General features: G+C 34.8%; 1 protein-coding gene across 1 annotated transcript in view; it reads left to right on the plus strand.

Annotated features, from left to right (window-relative positions):
- Positions 1–19566, plus strand: part of LOC100366591 (E3 ubiquitin-protein ligase UBR4) — an 86536-nt gene that overhangs the window by 59755 nt on the left and 7215 nt on the right. Inside the window, exons 58-81 of the mRNA XM_085491994.1 lie at positions 302–484; positions 1017–1101; positions 2046–2173; positions 3171–3300; positions 3498–3709; positions 4996–5178; positions 5961–6042; positions 6675–6848; positions 7713–7834; positions 8605–8758; positions 9071–9114; positions 9283–9363; positions 9510–9597; positions 9766–9850; positions 10449–10602; positions 10772–10882; positions 11121–11311; positions 11565–11637; positions 11878–11981; positions 15035–15134; positions 16561–16689; positions 17053–17142; positions 18052–18171; positions 18934–19067. Of these exons, the coding sequence (XP_085348120.1) occupies positions 302–484; positions 1017–1101; positions 2046–2173; positions 3171–3300; positions 3498–3709; positions 4996–5178; positions 5961–6042; positions 6675–6848; positions 7713–7834; positions 8605–8758; positions 9071–9114; positions 9283–9363; positions 9510–9597; positions 9766–9850; positions 10449–10602; positions 10772–10882; positions 11121–11311; positions 11565–11637; positions 11878–11981; positions 15035–15134; positions 16561–16689; positions 17053–17142; positions 18052–18171; positions 18934–19067 (2957 nt within the window). The remainder of the gene's footprint in view (positions 1–301; positions 485–1016; positions 1102–2045; positions 2174–3170; positions 3301–3497; positions 3710–4995; positions 5179–5960; positions 6043–6674; positions 6849–7712; positions 7835–8604; positions 8759–9070; positions 9115–9282; positions 9364–9509; positions 9598–9765; positions 9851–10448; positions 10603–10771; positions 10883–11120; positions 11312–11564; positions 11638–11877; positions 11982–15034; positions 15135–16560; positions 16690–17052; positions 17143–18051; positions 18172–18933; positions 19068–19566) is intronic.

A 19566-nucleotide genomic window follows, 5' to 3' on the forward strand; every position in this document is an offset into this window, starting at 1 on the left:
GCCATCAAATGATATAATGCTTAAGGGTGTAATTTGAAAGAATAACTATTGATGTTCCTTCACAATTTATTTTGTATCAAAGTGTGAACACTAAAATCAACTTTTATCATCTTTTACAGTTAGTGATCCAAAGTAATCCAACCTCTATATTTTTTTTCAAAAATTAATAAAGATCTTTAGGCAATTGGAAGTTACTTTCATTTGGTCTGAAACAGAGAAAAATAAATAAAAATTGCAAGATATTGGACCTAAATTTATGCTGTTCAAAGTTTTAGAGTAGTGAATGTTTTTCTCTTTACAGGGTCTGATTAAAGATTTAGTGGAGTATAATTTACGTCGTGGTTCTGCTCCTGTCAGAGCTGATGTAAGAAATCTACTATGTCTGCTAACAAGAGACAACAAACAAGCAACAGATCAACTCAATGCAATATTGTTTGCTAGAGTCGCTGTTGCTATTAGAAACCACCAATCAACACATGACATGGTAAGTAGCCCAGATCTCAAGATCCAAATTTTTGCTTGTCTTAATATTTTAAACTAAGTTTATAAATACATTGGAAAGTAATTTAATATATAATTTTTATTGGTATATAAGTGTCAAATTTCCTCTCATTTGCACCCAAAAAAATCTTCAACTTGCTGCTGAAAAAATTTTGAAACACTTTGGCCGAAAAAATAATTAGGCAAATTTTGTTTTTCTGCTCTAAGTTAGAGATTTGTTTCACACACCAAATAAGTGCATATAATTTTTCAAAATAAGTCTAAACACTGTTTGTATTATGACCTATATGCAAATGATGACATAAGAATCTGTCATCATAGCAAGATGCAGAATAACGCACAAAATTTGGACAGAAAAAATTATGGCGTTTCAGTTACTCATAAGAATGTACCTGATTGGCTACCCGCACCTAACAATCGGACCAATCAGAGAGCAGCTTGTTTGTTGACAGTTTTTTTTTTAACGTATCAAATATGCTTTTAATCAACTGTAGCATTCACAATTTTCATTACAGGCTGGTGCAGTACGCCATGAAATGTTATTACTGACTGATACCATTCAAAGAGCTGACAGTTGCTGGGAATTCCGCATGAAATGTGGTAGGATATCAAACCGTCTCATCTTAACATGTCATTGCTTAAATGTTTCCGTCAAATCAGGGAAACTTTTTTTCTCACCAATCATTGAGTCTTTTACTTCTCACCAATCGGTGAGACTTTTACTTCTTACCAATTATTGAGACGTTTACTTCTCGCCAATCATTGAGACGTATTCTCGCCAATCATTGAGTCTTTTACTTTTCACCAATCATTGAGTCTTTTACTTCTCACCAATCATTGAGTCTTTTACTTCTCACCAATCATTGAGTCTTTTACTTCTCACCAATCATTGAGTGTTTTACTTCTCGCCAATCATTGAGTGTTTTACTTCTCACCAATCGGTGAAACTTTTACTTCTCACCAATCATTGAGACGTTTACTTCTAACCAATCATTGAGTCTTTTACTTCTCACCAATCATTGAGTGTTTTACTTCTCACCAATCGATGAAACTTTTACTTCTCACCAATCATTGAGACGTTTACTTCTCACCAATCATTGAGTCTTTTACTTCTCACCAATCATTGAGTCTTTTACTTCTCACCAATTATTGAGTGTTTTACTTCTCACCAATCATTGAGTGTTTTACTTCTCACCAATCATTGAAATGTTCACTTCTCACCAAACATTGAGACGTTCACTTCTCACCAATCATTGAGACTTTTACTTCTCACCAAACATTGAGACGTTCACTTCTCACCAAACATTGAAACGTTCACTTCTTACCAAACATTGAGACGTTTACTTCTCACCAAACATTGAGATGTTCACTTCTCACCAATCATTGAGACGTTCACTTCTCACCAATCATTTAGTCTTTTACTTCTCACCAATCATTGAGACGTTCACTTCTCACCAATCATTTAGTCTTTTACTTCTCACCAATCATTGAGACTTTAACAAACCATTGCTGTTAGACCAATGACTGTTGTTTGTTTGCTCCAGTAATGCGGCTGTTTCTGATGGCTGTTAAGATGACAAGTCCTGTGGTAATGGAAAGTGTCACATTACCATGTCTCAAGATACTACAACATAAAGTCAAACCAGCGACACCGACTAGTAAAAAACACAAGGTATGATTTACAATATTATACTTCTAATTCATGCATATGTGTCATTCCAACACAATGTGACATTGCCAACGTGTTCAAAATCACAAAATGCATATAAATGCTTAGTGAATAAGCAAGGGCACCAGCAAAAACTGTTAGATGGAAACTAATCAGTCTCACTCATTTGGATCATATTTCTAGAAATGTTTGTTGTACCATCTTTGTGATCATTTTGCAATTCCTGTGACTTTTCTTCATTTTGTGTTAGATCTTTATCACATATCACACCATGTGCAAACCTTCATCTTATAAATCTTTGATAACAACGATAATCCTGTCCTAAACAAAATGACAGATTAGCAGGGTATAATACTTCATAATGTTGGTAAACAATATTGCCAAATTACCATGAAAAAGTACACGATAGAAGTAATTACTATGTTTGACATCGAGGTGTTGTTATTGCTTATTGCCCACTACTCTAAATATCTTTTATTGGAGAAAACTGGAGTAGATATAGATGTGGAGTAGAGATTTCATTGGCCTGATTTGATAAACAGTTTTCCCAAGACATTGATGTTAAGTCCTTACTTCACTGCCTGCAAATAAAGTGAATGATTATGTAATGCTTCATTGTCCGTGAATGTGAGATAGGTGTGTTCCCAGAGGTCAAGAATTGAATGACTTTAGACTTTGCAGTCACTGTGAAATCTTTGATGTCTTGTTTTAGCAAAGTACATGCAAATGTGTAATAAGTTGAGACAGACTGCAGTGAGCATCATTAGTCCATCAATTGGATGAACCTAACCTGTCTAGCCAACATTTCTCGTTGATGGGTGAACAATCCTCTGCTTGGGGAATTTTTTTCTTCCTATTTTGGTTGTATAAAACCTGGACACTTCTGGACACTGGACACTTCTGTAAACACAGTTTAAACACAATACTTTGTTTACTCGTTCAGCAGATTGTACTTTTAATAAATTTTTATTAACTCTTCCTGATTATTATTTGCTCATAGGAAAAGACAGTGGAAAGTTTGAGCAGTGTAAAACCCACCAGAACTGATGTGTATGTTGGGGCAGCTAAATGGTTAGGAAATAAGAAAGGATTTTCGTATGAAGAATGGAAAAAACGTGCCCCACAGAAAGGTTTGTGCATTATGAAAACTTTAGTTTGAGGGAATAGTGCCCCCTAGTGTTCAACAATGACAAATGAATTGCCTGTTTGTTAGAGGGCGCTATTTACCTTCCTTGGCATGATAAAGTGTATTGAATGTCCACTGATATAGCAGGTGAGAGAATGCTATTATAGTTCTTCTTTTAAACTACTTCAAATTTGATTACAGTTTCTGAATCTTCCAAGAAAGCGGCTGCGAAGGAAATAAGGGCCAAGTTCCTGATGGAGAAATATGCAAGACGATGGAAATCTAAAATGAGACGCACGTCAGCCTACCCCATCAAGATATGTGGAGATAATTGGTTGCAGTCTGTTCTCTTTTCACCGTCTTCAAGATCAGCCAGACAAGTTGCATGTAATATTGTGGAAGCACTCTGCGAGGTAAATTTTCACTTTCATAATGTCAATTTATTACCTGATTTGCATAGGAAAACAGGATTGCTGCATTTTCTGGGATCAGATGTTCAAGATTGCTCTAAATGGTTGGTAATACATTTTATGGAAAATTGAAAAGTTGTCATTCACCAAACATCTTTAATTTGAGCTTAAAATAAGCTTGTGGAAGTGATGTTTTATTATCTGGTGAATCACCTGTAGATGGCGCTGTATCTGTATTGAAGCTATTTGGAAACCAATTATCAGTAACAAAATCATTTCTCTCTGCTGTCCCCAAGTAAAAGGTAGTTGAGTTGTGATCATACCCAGATATAATTTTTTAGTTCAAGCAATAGTTCCAGTATTGATACAATTAAGAATGGGAGTGTTGAACTAATAATGTGAAAGATACCATCTACCTGATAATATATAAAAGAGTGAAATAAGGTGTACTCAAACATGTATCCATGGGAATAGTGACTTTGTGATTGGAAGCCATTTTGAATTGAAAATACGGCAAAATACATACAACTGAAATGCAAGTTTAGATAGATCATGTTGTTTCTTCAGACTTTCAAATAACCAGTCACAGGAAACAATGTGTGAATCTCTTGCCTTATTCCCTGCTGATGAAGTTTTTTTTTTCCCACTTAAGATAGAAGCCTACTCATAATTTTTGACAAAATTTGTGATAAATCACATGACGATGTTCATTTGTTTATTATGTACAATCATGAAGCTAATGTCTCATGGTACAATGAAATAGCATTATTTTGTGTGTTACAGTTATGCTTTTTGGGAAAAGTGTCCTAATATTCCTTGAAAATTGCTATTTTTAGATCAATTCCATAGAACACAATGTTAAAGAAAAACTGTATTTTTTGACACAACAAAAAGTACTCCATCATTAACAATATATGATTTTTTCAGCCTATGTCATCAGGCTAGATTTTGAGATATTGCATAATATCTCTGTCATAGGAACCTGTGGTAAAATCGTTATAATAGTGTCAAAATGGCGAAATACAACCATCAATTTCTCGAAAAAAAGGCTGGTGACCCCCAACTTTTTTTAGATCAATATGCTTATATTGGAGCACAATTTATTACAAAATTAATAAATTCTGGATTTTTCAATTTATGGGTAGGCTTCTACCTTAAGAACTAAATACCCTATCATACATGGTGACAAAATAAAATATGATCAACTTGGGGACTGCAATGTATTGACTCCATGTTTTTTAGTCCATGCCTTCTGTAATAACATTGCCATCTGATATTGCCATTACCAGGTTCAAAATCGTAGACAGCAAGTATTAGATCTGTTGACTGCGTATCTCGATGAGTTACACACAGCTGGAGAGAGTGCCACAGAATTCCTTTGTCTTTATCAGAAACTGATCAAACCTACTCACTGGAAACTCTACCTTGCTGCTAAAGGTGTTCTGCCACATATTGGTGATCTGATTGCCAAGGTAAGTCTCATTAAATTCAGTTCTTGTAATGGGGTCATTCTTGATATGGTTTCTATGTGAGATGGAGGGTTTGTTTACACACAATTTTAGCATGCACTGTTTTAATTTACAACCTGACACAGAAACATATTGTGCATGATTTTTATATATGGTTTTAATTTTAGTTTTTATTAACATCTGTGTCAACTTTTTTACTTTTTTGTCTTCTTCTTAAAAACTACAAGCCTGAATGCTTTGATACTTGATGTATATGTTTCTTGGGTAGACCTCTCTCTGATTTGTTAATGTCATGATATCTTTAATTGATTTTGATAAATATTTTTGTCATTTTTGGTAAAATGTTTTTTTGACTTTTTGTTGAAAACAGCAAGTCCATTTGTTTTGATATTATACATATAGGTACCTCAGGTGTTCCTCTCTCAGATTTGTGCATTTCATGATGACATCTTCAATTTTCTAATTTAGATGAATATTTTTGGTAAAAAATGATATTTTCGACTTCTTGTTAAAAATAGCAAGTCCAATTGTTTTGATATTATACATATACGGTATGTACCTCAGGTGAACCTCTCATTTGTTCATTTCACAACGATATCTTCAATTCTCAATTGAAATGTGCATTGCTACCGGTAATAACAGTGAAGCTATCTCAGTCAAAGGGCTTCCTTTTTGAGTTTAAGTATCGGGTAGGTATGATATAACTAGCTGTTTAATACATTTAGGCGTCTGTTGACTCAATCAAAATAGATCCATCTAATATTAAATGGTTTTTTTATTGCTAGGAAATTGATCACCTGACTGTGCTTGAGGAAACCACATTAAGTTCAGATTTATCTCAAGGATATGCCCTTAAGATGTTAACAGGTACGGTATTCTATGTATCATATTTACTTTATGGTGTTAATGTGGTGTCAAAATAAGGTGTGTCAGTGTACAACAAATACTATTTGCTGGTTTATGTGTGCCTCTGTTGGAAATGTACTATAAATACACTATAAATATAGAAAATGTAATTTTATTATTCGCACTACTCAAAACAATATATTTTTCTATCTTTATTAATTAATGTAAATTGATGATTGGTTTATGAAACACAAAGGTCCTTCCTGTTTAGCACAGTATCATTTTCCAAATGCATTTTTGCACCTTGTATTTTTTTTGCAGACATACTTTGCTCTGTTACACTCAATAATGACTAAGGCATCATGCTTTATTCACTAAATATAACAACTTATTAGGAAGTCCTAAAAACTGAAATTCTGCTGCCAATCTATCTCTTTCTTGTTTCCTACTCAAGTGTCTGCTTTCACACCCTGTGTGAATCTAAATAGTACATGCAGAGTGTACGAATTCGCATCTGTTTTTTTTATAACTTCTATTTTGAAACAAACTATACAAAATTATCTACCAAGACATTGGAACTGTCCTCCTGTTATAAACAACATACTGTATCATGCAGTAATATAAGACTGTATAATGATGCTTTGATATTGCAGAATTACTATCATCATTTGTGGAACTGGATACAATCAAACAACACTACAAAGGTAAACTGGTTGGTACTGTACTCAATGGTTATCTGTCATTGAGAAAACTAGTTGTACAGCGAACCAAGCTGGTTGACGAGACACAGGACATGTTGCTTGAACTCCTGGAAGAAATGACTACAGGTATGTCTTTAGTTATTTCATTCATACATTTAAGTTAGCAGTAATATGAGGTTATTACAATAATACAGCTATGTATGCATGAAAACCGTACTGTGATCACATCGATCGACGCGTAGCAGAGCTTGATGCATTATTGTTCTGTCTATAATACTTTTTCAGCTGCATGTAATAATAATTGAATGTGACATAACAGCTCAAAGAGACAACAAAAACTTTTTTTGCCTTGTGCAACCATTTGTATTTAGTGAAGGGATTCTATCAACATTTGAACACTGCCATAACACTTTTGAACGCGTCCTTACACAGTTTTACGGCTGGGTAAAAATTCTCTTGTTTTCGGTATAATGGTACATTACATATTATACAACCTGTGTGATATGTGTTAACATCCTATCTGAAGTTACACAAATTTCTGTCTCTATGAAAACCGGATGTTGATTTCTTTCAAATTCATTAATGATTTTTGAAGAACCCTGCTCTCAGACAAACAAACTAATCAACCAACGCCAGCAAAATACTAACAAATATTGGCAGAGGTGATAAAAATAAAAATAAGTTTCTTTGCATGATCACAATGTACATTTCTTTAAAGACAAATATTAATAAGTGAGTCTGTGAAAGAAATGATTGGTGTAATGCGAATTCCAAATATGGAATGATTATGCGCGTGAGGTTCCTCTGATAATAAAAACAAACATGGCAACCCCAGGGTTTGACCAGACTCCACACAAAGAAGTTCGCTAAATCTATTCTAAACTTTTTGTTTTTTGGTATTCCCATGTATCCTTGAAAGGAAAAGATGTATAATAATAAGGTTATTACAAGGATACCTCGTAATAACCTCATATTCCGTTTATGATTTAGGTACCGAATCTGAGACGAGAGCATTCATGTCTGTGTGTGTGGATACAGTACAAAGGTACGGCGTGGATGATTTCAGGACACCAGTGTTCATCTTTGAAAGACTATGCAGTATCATATATCCAGTAAGTAAACCCTGATGTCACAATAATTTATCATAACACAGTCTGTATGCATAGTAATCCATGCTGTCTTATGTCACTACCAGATTTTAAAGTTTTGCATAATAATTATAATTCAAACTGAAATAAGACTGTCACACTTGTCTCATTTTGTACGCATGCACTGTGATTAGTTGGCAAGAACCGATCAATTGTACTCTGAGGAAAAAAAAGCATTGTTCGCTGCTGTCGTATGTTGTACTGTTAATAAAACTTATGGGTAACATTGTCATCGCAGATTGTGAGCTAGTGCTGACCATTGGGCAATCAGATATTATCAGATATTTACACTCTGGCTAGTATAAACATATAATATCACAAACAGCCTATTTGATGATAGAATAACCTTGGGGACCCCCCTCCCCCAACATGACTGACTTCAGCCTTTGTGATCTAAAGTTATTTATACAATTGACTCAGCTCATATATAGTCTCACAAGATCCATGTGTACATCAAATAAATTTTAAACCAATAGCGTGGAAGCCAGGGAATTTACATTTACAGAAATGAGCAAGATTATCAACATAGTGTAAAATGGAAAATACACGCTTTGTATATAAATCAGTCTGATGAACATTAATAACCATTTCTTTCACAGATTCAGTCATTTGTTTTAATATTTCTAGAAATGTACGTTTGTCTCACAATTTACGTGGTGAATCACATATCAAAACGCTTGCAAAACCCTAATCTTAGAAATCCTTTTTTGACCTGTATTTTGTTCCCATTGTAGGAAGAGAATGATGTTGGTGAATTCTTCATGACACTAGAAAAGGATCCGCAACAGGAAGATTTCTTACAAGGTCGTATGCAGGGCAATCCATACAGCTCTAATGAACCCAGACTTGGACCACTCATGAGAGATGTCAAGAATAAAATATGTCAAGGTGAGACAAGGCTTCTCTTTAAAATCATGATAACTCAGGTGGTGTGCTACATGTATTAACAAGGTATGAACATACATTTTTCGGATCTGCAGTTTGAGGACCACCAGTGAACATGCAGATCACAAGTCGGTATCGGTGCATGTTTTTCTCATCTTCAAAAAAATTCTGTATTTGAGGAATTTCTTGCTTGTTTGATCTCTCCTTTCATTTATATGTGTTGTGTTGATTAACTGTATAATTTACTCACTGCAAATACTAGAAATGTTGCACTACTTTTAATCATATATTTACCTCATTTTTGACCTCCTACAGATTGTGAGTTAATTGCATTGTTGGAAGATGATAATGGAATGGAGGTAAGAACTGTTCTCTGCCATCTCTGCCATATATATACAAATTGTATATTGTGCCACATGTGCATCACACAATGCCATAGTTACCAATGAATGTGTTTAACCAACCATGGTTTGCACTGCAGATTTGTTGAAAAGTTTTAAAAACTTCTTTTTTTTTTCCAAATACAGCTGCTTGTACAGAATAAAATTATCAGTCTGGATTTACCAGTAAAGGAAGTGTACAAGAAAATATGGTGTCAAGAAAATGAGGTGAGAGTCAAGTATGATAAACACCGTCGTGATGTGTCTGTCATGAACCGATTATCTGTTTCATCTTTGCTTAATGTTGATAGTTTAATGTTAGTTCTCTAAACCGTTGACAGATTTAATAATTCTTGTTTTTGGTTTTTGTTTAGGGTGAACCAATGCGTATAGTTTACAGGATGAGAGGGTTGCTAGGCGATGCTACAGAAGATATTGTAGATTCATTAGATAACACCAAAGGTGAGTTTATATCATGTACATTCAAAGAAAACTTTAGTCATGTGATATTTGTGTCAACCAATCAGCTAGTATTAAATGCTCTTGATTAACCAATCATATAATTTTATTTGATCATGTGATTTTATTTTTCTCAACAGAATTTTATTAAACAATTGTTTGTTTTTTCAGGAGATGAAGAAGTAGACAATGAGGCTGTTTACAAGATGTCTTCAGTGATGGCAGAGTGTGGAGGTCTGGAAGTGATGCTACAAAGGTAGTGAATGTTTTCTATTCAATTTATTTTGCTTGACCTTCTATTGTATGTCTGAAGATCTCATCAAATTGTATTTCTTTATTAAACAATATAATTCCCTGTTTCTTGTTTCCTCCTGCCTACCTGTGTGGTTTTAAAAAATAATTAAAAACACAAACCTCCGCTACAGCTGCAAAGTACTTATCTTTAGAATCTAATTGATTGGTTATTGTCTCAAGGGCAGCCCCTCCTAGAAATATCATGAAAATTCATTTTATAGCGTTTTGAGTTACCCTGCTCACAGGTAGACAGACAGAGACCAACCAACAAATATTGGCAAAACATAACCTACTCAGAATGAATTAAAATCAAATACAAATTTCTTACATCAACACATGCAAAAATCACCTCTCTGCTTCATGGTACAAAAAATGTTTCAGAATGTTTTTTTCAAATTTACAAAAATAAAAAAATATTTACCGGAAATTGGATTTGATTATTGAAATGAATTGTCCTGTTAAGTCAGTGTTCCACTGTTGAACCAAATCCCATGTTCATTTCTGTTGATTTTTTTTTTTTACCAAATTACTAACCTAATAAATTGATGTTTTTTCCCCAGATTGGCTGTTATAAAAGATTTAGTTCGTGGCAAACAGTTACTGACTGTACTACTAAAGTTATTTGGTTTCTGTGTTAGGGTGAATGTGAACAGAAAGTACTTGATTGAGCCTGGTTTAAATACCATTAATATAATGCTATCAACGCTCAATATGGTGAGTTTATTTAACCTTGCACAAAATAAAACCCACATGACCACTGTCATGTCTGTCTGTGTGGTGCAGACTGGCTCAGACTGGCACAGTATGGTCTTCTACAGTCTGATTAGAATACAATGGTTTTGTTATTCTGTATTATAAAGTTGACATACCCATACAATTTCAGATTCTAATAGCATGTGAAAGTGAACAAGGTGGCGGTAGTGGCGTGGCACAATTAGCCGAACAGTTGATGGAAATAATGGAAATCATCTCACAAGAGGCTAACCAGCAAGATGTGAGTATTCCATAAGATTGCGTTATTTCTATGATACCACAACATTTTTTATTGGCACATTAACATTACATGTACTTACTACCAGTTACTAAAGTTTATATCTGTTAATTCTTGGATGTATGAGGTCATGAGAATTTGACCCATTAGTATGACATCATCAATGACATCACAACGATTGAGTAAGTATCTGACATCTTTCCGAGTTTATAAGTTTTATTTGTGAATATTTTGTTTTCAGACCTCTATGCTACTTTTTGGTGATCGTGCCCAATTGGTGATGTTATTGGAGAGAATTAACAGCCCGTTTGTGAGATCAAACACCAGCGTACTTCAAGGATTAATGCGTTTGATACCATATCTGACGTATGGAGCTAGGGACAAGATGCAGACATTAGTCAATTACTTCAAACCATATGTGGATTTTAACAAGTAAGTTTAAAAAATAACTGACATGATGGACAAACTAGTTAACTAAAATTACTGTAATTTTACATAATGAATTCAAAAACTTTCTACAAGTGTAAACATGAGAGATATACAACATAGCTGTGATCTGTCAAACAGTTGTGTATGAACCTCAAAATCATGACTTAAATTTTCGCCAAGTCTCATACCAATGTATTCATTGAAGCTAAGTTGTGATCATTACTTTTATACAAACAACTTATTGTGATTGTTACAGATTTGATGAGGAACATACTCAAGATGAAGAGATTCATTTGGACTGTTTCTGTGTAGTAGCAGCTGGTATTGTGGTGAGTTAACATTCCAAATACATGGACAGCAAAAGTCATTCTATTTTAACTTGATGCAGTGTTTGGCCATTGGTCAATCATGGTTGGTTTTAAAATACTTCGTTAAGTCAGGTGATCCAGGGTCTTGTTATGTTTTCAACCCTGGCCAATCATAGTTGGGTTTAAGTTCTGTGCTTTCCAGTCATATGGTGGTACTGTTGTTACTGTGACTAATTCTATGATTGTATTTAACAATTTTAGAGTGACGCTAACGGACTTGAATTAAAGACCCTAATTATAGACAGTGGTGTAGTGAACAGTACCATTGATTACATCAGAGAACATGTACCTAGAATATCACTGGGGTAAGTCATTTATAGACAGTGGTGTAGTGAACAGTACCATTGATTACATTAGAGAACATGTACCTAGAATATCACTGGGGTAAGTCATTTATAGACAGTGGTGTAGTGAACAGTACCATTGATTACATCAGAGAACATGTACCTAGAATATCACTGGGGTAAGTCATCTATAGACAGTGGTGTAGTGAACAGTACTATTGATTACATCAGAGAACATGTACCTAGAATATCACTGGGGTAAGTCATCTATAGACAGTGGTGTAGTGAATAGTACCATTGATTACATCAGAGAACATGTACCTAGAATATCACTGGGGTAAGTCATCTATAGACAGTGGTGTAGTGAACAGTACCATTGATTACATCAGAGAACATGTACCTAGAATATCACTGGGGTAAGTCATCTATAGACAGTGGTGTAGTGAATAGTACCATTGATCACATCAGAGAACATGTGCCTAGAATATCACTGGGGTAAGTCATTTATAGATAGTGGTGTAGTGAATAGTACCATTGATTACATCAGAGAACATGTACCTAGAATATCACTGGGGTAAGTCATTTGTAGACAGTGGTGTAGTGAATAGTATCATTGATTACTTCAGAGAACATGTACCTAGAATATCACTGGGATAAGTCATTTATAGACAGTGGTATAGTGAACAGTACCATTGATTACATCAGAGAACATGTACCTAGAATATCACTGGGGTAAGTCATCTATAGACAGTGGTGTAGTGAATAGTACCATTGATTACATCAGAGAACATGTGCCTAGAATATCACTGGGGTAAGTCATTTATAGCCAGTGGTATAGTGAATAGTACCATTGATTACATTAGAGAACATGTACCTAGAATATCACTGGGGTAAGTCATTTATAGACAGTGGTGTAGTGAATAGTACCATTGATTACATCAGAGAACATGTACCTAGAATATCACTGGGGTAAGTCATTTATAGACAGTGGTGTAGTGAATAGTACCATTGATTACATCAGAGAACATGTACCTAGAATATCACTGGGGTAAGTCATTTATAGACAGTGGTATAGTGAATAGTACCATTGATTACATCAGAGAACATGTACCTAGAATATCACTGGGGTAAGTCATTTATAGACAGTGGTGTAGTGAATAGTACCATTGATTACATTAGAGAACATGTACCTAGAATATCACTGGGGTAAGTCATTTATAGACAGTGGTATAGTGAATAGTACCATTGATTACATTAGAGAACATGTACCTAGAATATCACTGGGGTAAGTCATTTATAGACAGTGGTGTTGTGAATAGTACCATTGATTACATCAGAGAACATGTACCTAGAATATCACTGGGGTAAGTCATTTATAGACAGTGGTATAGTGAATAGTACCATTGATTACATTAGAGGACATGTACCTAGAATATCACTGGGGTAAGTCATTTATAGACAGTGGTGTAGTGAACAGTACCATTGATTACATCAGAGAACATGTACCTAGAATATCACTGGGGTAAGTCATTTGTAGACAGTGGTGTAGTGAATAGTATCATTGATTACTTCAGAGAACATGTACCTAGAATATCACTGGGATAAGTCATTTATAGACAGTGGTATAGTGAACAGTACCATTGATTACATCAGAGAACATGTACCTAGAATATCACTGGGGTAAGTCATCTATAGACAGTGGTGTAGTGAATAGTACCATTGATTACATCAGAGAACATGTGCCTAGAATATCACTGGGGTAAGTCATTTATAGACAGTGGTATAGTGAATAGTACCATTGATTACATTAGAGAACATGTACCTAGAATATCACTGGGGTAAGTCATTTATAGACAGTGGTGTAGTGAATAGTACCATTGATTACATCAGAGAACATGTACCTAGAATATCACTGGGGTAAGTCATTTATAGACAGTGGTGTAGTGAATAGTACCATTGATTACATCAGAGAACATGTACCTAGAATATCACTGGGGTAAGTCATTTATAGACAGTGGTATAGTGAATAGTACCATTGATTACATCAGAGAACATGTACCTAGAATATCACTGGGGTAAGTCATTTATAGACAGTGGTGTAGTGAATAGTACCATTGATTACATTAGAGAACATGTACCTAGAATATCACTGGGGTAAGTCATTTATAGACAGTGGTATAGTGAATAGTACCATTGATTACATTAGAGAACATGTACCTAGAATATCACTGGGGTAAGTCATTTATAGACAGTGGTGTTGTGAATAGTACCATTGATTACATCAGAGAACATGTACCTAGAATATCACTGGGGTAAGTCATTTATAGACAGTGGTATAGTGAATAGTACCATTGATTACATTAGAGGACATGTACCTAGAATATCACTGGGGTAAGTCATTTATAGACAGTGGTGTAGTGAATAGTACCATTGATTACATTAGAGGACATGTACCTAGAATATCACTGGGGTAAGTCATTTATAGACAGTGGTGTAGTGAATAGTACCATTGATTACATTAGAGGACATGTACCTAGAATATCACTGGGGTAAGTCATTTATAGACAGTGGTATAGTGAATAGTACCATTGATTACATTAGAGAACATGTACCTAGAATATCACTGGGGTAAGTCATTTATAGACAGTGGTGTTGTGAATAGTACCATTGATTACATCAGAGAACATGTACCTAGAATATCACTGGGGTAAGTCATTTATAGACAGTGGTATAGTGAATAGTACCATTGATTACATTAGAGGACATGTACCTAGAATATCACTGGGGTAAGTCATTTATAGACAGTGGTGTAGTGAATAGTACCATTGATTACATTAGAGGACATGTACCTAGAATATCACTGGGGTAAGTCATTTATAGACAGTGGTGTAGTGAATAGTACCATTGATTGCATTAGAGGACATGTACCTAGAATATCACTGGGGTAAGTCATTTATAGACAGTGGTGTAGTACATCTTTTTATTGGGAAATTCAAATTAAGATGCAAAACAATTTTCACAACTGAATGCCTTACATTGCAGAATGCTGAATTATTGTTTTTACTTATTTATAGTGTTGACTCAGCAGCATGGAAAGATTTCATAGCTAAGCCATCTCTACCATTTGTATTGAAGTTACTGACTGGTCTATGTAATGGACATGAACAGACACAGGTTAGTGCAAGTGAACAAACAATGAGAACTAGGGATGCCAGTAAGAATATAGAAATATCAAACAAAGAGAACTAAGGGTTTGTGAAAAATTTAAGAGGGGTTATAATGATTGAATAACAACTTCTTTTGTTGAGAAAATCTTTTTTTTATAATTTATAATTATAATTCGGTCTCCGTCCGTCTGTGTGTCCGTGCGTCCGTGCATCTGTGCGTCCGTCCGGAGTCATATCTCAGAATCCCTTGGACCGATTCCGTTCATTCTTTGCATGTGCCTAGTACTTTATGTGGGACATATGCACATGCAGTGGTTTAGCGATTTGATTCAAAATGGCCGACTGGCAGCCATCTTGTTTTTTGAAAATGTTGTATTTTGGACATGCTTTGTCAGTTTTCATTCAAACTTGGTACATAGATTATACATGTTAGGATACATGTCCATGATGATTTATTTCACAATTGGATCAAAGATGGCCGACTGGCAGCCATCTTGTTTTTTGAAAATGTAATATTTTGGACATGCTTTGTCAGTTTTCATTCAAATTTAGTACATAGATCATACATGTTAGGATACATGTCCCCGACTGTCCGTGAGTTCCTGAGTCTGTCCGTCCGTCCGACCGTCCGTCTGTCCGTGCGTCAGTCTGTCCGTCATATTTTAGAATCCTGTGGACCGATTACGTTCATTCTTTGCATGTGCCTAGTACCTTATGTGGGACATATGCACATGCAGTGGTTTAGCGATTTGATTCAAAATGGCCGACTGGCAGCCATCTTGTTTTTTGAAAATGTTGTATTTTGGACATGCTTTGTCAGTTGTCATTCAAATTTGGTACATAGATTATACATGTTAGGATACATGTCCATGACGATTTATTTCACTATTGGATCAAAGATGGTCGACTGGCAGACATCTTGTTTTTGTTTTTTTATGCGGTATCTTGGACGTGCTCTGTCAGTTTTCATTCAAATTTGGCACATACATGTACTTTATACATGTTAGGATGCATGTCCATGACAATTTGTTTCAAAATCTGGTCAAGGATGGCCGATTGACAGCCATCTGACTTTTTGGCCTTACTACTATATTTCCACAATTCATGTACCATTTTCATTCGTATTTGGCACATCATACATATCAGTGTGTTTCATAATCAGATCAAAGATGGCCGAATAACGGCTGTTTTTATTTTGGCCATATTACTATGACACGAAACACGTGTTTTGATGTAAATAAACAATCTGTTGTATACGCCACTTGGAACTCAAGTTTCAAGGACACACTCGCGACAACCCCTCCGCTTTAATATGACGAGCACAAAGAGAACTTAACGGGGACTGTGTCATTTTCAATGACTTGTGTTTTTATAAAAGTCATGTAAAATTCTATAACTGATCCTTAGATATATGTTTCTGGTTGTTTATTTAGAAATTGGTTGGAGATGAGTGTGTTCCAGCCATACATAGGTTGGAACAGGTTTCCAGTGAAGAAGGTGTGGGTTCATTGGCTGAGAATCTTATGGAAGCACTCAAAGATAACCCTAGTGTTGCTAAAAAGGTATGTTTACACATACACTATATCTCATTCTAAAATTGTTGTTTAAGATACCTGGATGAATGTTTCCTGGTGCCTGGATGTATGTACCCAGGTGCCATAGTTTATTTACTGGTGCCTGGATGTAAGGTCCCAGGTGTCTGTTTATTTTCTGGTTCCTGGATGTAAGATGTCATAATTAATTTGTTGGTGGCTAGGGGAAAATGTCTTACTTGAATTTATTTTTTGGTGCATTGTGCTGTTGTTTTTCTGGTACCCAAATCTACGATTCCATGCGTCCCTGTGAAATTGATTGTGCTTGCAAAAGTTTTTATTATGTAATGCCATATCCAGCTTTTATACTTCTCACTTTTCAATACTATCCAGATCAAAGAAGTGAGAGAACAGACCAAAGCAGAAAAGAAGAGATTGGCCATGGCAATGAGACAAAAACAACTTGGTGCTTTAGGAATGTCTGTAAGTCTTTACAACTGTTTTATTTCTAAAATTCTACCTCCATTGGTATTTCAAGATAAGATGTGATGTGACATGCAGTATTCTTACAATACTGGCCAAAATGGCAAAAGTTGGAGCACTGACTTCATAGAGCTAAAAATGTTTTCACAATTAAAAACAAAAATAGTTGCATCAAGGGTAAAGGGCTGTGTTTTTGTTTTTTTTTTGCGTTTTTTTTTTGTATCCATGAAAAACTGAGCAAATAATATATTTGTGGTCACAAAAGAGTAAACTCATGTTGATATAATATGGCTTATATTTATGATAATGACATGCGAGCTGTAAAAATTCATTTTGTTGTTGTCTAGGTGCAGTTTGCATTCACATAGTATAAACATCCTCACATTGTATGTGTATTTGGTCTTACGTAGCTTAATCTCCAGGCTATATACACATTTACATGTACTTGCACTATCTTCTACTTGTTATGTCTTGTCATTAAAGTTACCTGTTCTTGTACAGCTGTGTAGAAATAGGTGATTTTCCGTACAATTGCGAGATCTCGCGAGATGCATGAAAAATGCGCGTCGAACGTCTGCCGCAAAAATCGAACGATTTGATTTTGAACTAGAATTTCTTTATTTCGCAGCTTACATTGACCGGCCGATCTTCGACAGAGGAATATTGCTTCCGAATACCCTTACTTAATCGAAATTGCCTATCATCAAATGTGGACAGCACATTATTAAGCATGGAAATGTCCCCAAAATACTTTCGCGTTTGTCGAATCCCACGCGATGTTTGACGCGACTACGACGCTATGACCTTTGTTTGTCCTGTTTTTACGTTCGATTTCACGCATAACGCGTGATTCTCGCAGTGAACGGAAAATGGTCTATTATTATTCACTTTGTGCTATTGTGTTTGTAGACGAATGAAAAGGGACAGGTAACAGCTAAAAGTGCATCCAAGTTATTGGAAGATTTAGTAGAGGAATCTGGATTGACGTGTTGTATTTGTAGGGAAGGATACAAATACCAATCAAGTAAGGTAAGCAATAGTGTACCACTGTCAGTTTATAGATGATTTTATTTTCACAATCAAGTAATTATGGTATTACTGGTGATGTGCCAAATAACATTACTGTTCACTTTTAAAGAGCGGTGTGCCTTCCAAGCGAACTGATTTCATAGGAATTGTGAGTCAAAAGAAAATCTCCCCAAATCAAGTTGAGACAGCTTGTTGACTTTTGGGGAAGTGGGTCTTTAAGAAAAAATAAAATTGTATGTGACAGTATTGGTGGCTTGAAGCTCAAACAAGCTGTTGTGATTTTCTTCGTTTTGAAGCTGATTTTGTTCACAAATTGTGAATTTTACCAAATTACAAATTTCATAAATTTCTACATCTTGTACGTTTTTCTGTTTCATTAGTGACAGTCCAGTGAATTAGCACAAATATTTCTTAACTTTTTTTTTATATTCTCCATTATTTCTGGAAATGAACCCTAATTTTGGAGCCAACAGATAAAATTTGAGTAAATTTTCAGTTTTTATTCAAAAAAATTGCCTATTTTTGTCCCAATTTTCTGAAGGAAAGTGCAGACTATAAACGGGAAAAATTTGTTATGAAAAAAGGGAACTGGTAGTGAAAAAAGTTAATATTAAATAAATCAAGGGTTTTCATAGCAACTGCACCAAACTTACACTGTGAGTTTTGGTAATGTTTTTCACACATAATTTATAGTAAGAAAGTTATGATTTAGTTTTTGTTTTATTATAATTATAATGTTCAAAATATATTTGTTTATTTCAGGTTCTTGGAATTTATACGTTTACCAAACACTGTAACTTAGAAGATTTTGAAAACAAACCTCGCAAAGTACAAGGGTACTCCACTGTGTCTCATTTCAATATTGTACACTATGATTGTCACATGTCAGCTGTCAGGTAAGCTTTTATAACATAGACATTTTGTATGTTTATATTTTTGCCAAAAGCATGCAAATGCTGCTCATTGGTAAACCCTAGCTCACAATCTGATATGATATCATTGCCATAAGTTGTTATATTAATACATAAATAAATAAATATTTAATAATAACAGTAGCAGCAAACAATACATTTATTTCATTTCTTTTGTGTACGTCAATCAGTCATTGCCCCAGAGATGCTTGCAAAATGTAAACAAGGCTATAATCACAAGATGGTTCTTGGTAGTGCTCTAAAAATGTCAAGAAGATAATATAAAATAAAATAGTTATATTGTACAGCTTGCTCTGTCTTCAACCATGTAATTTTGTATGACTATCATGTGACCATGTATGTATCAAAAAACATCTCTAAAAAGTTGACGTACCATCAGATCTAAAACTAAAAGAAGTCATAAACTGACTCCAGTGTATACATGTACTGTTTTTGTAACAGGGCTATCATTTTTTTCACATAG

The sequence above is a fragment of the Saccoglossus kowalevskii genome, chromosome 17, assembly GCF_978046115.1.
Source record: "Saccoglossus kowalevskii chromosome 17, keSacKowa6.1, whole genome shotgun sequence".
NCBI lineage: Eukaryota > Metazoa > Hemichordata > Enteropneusta > Harrimaniidae > Saccoglossus > Saccoglossus kowalevskii.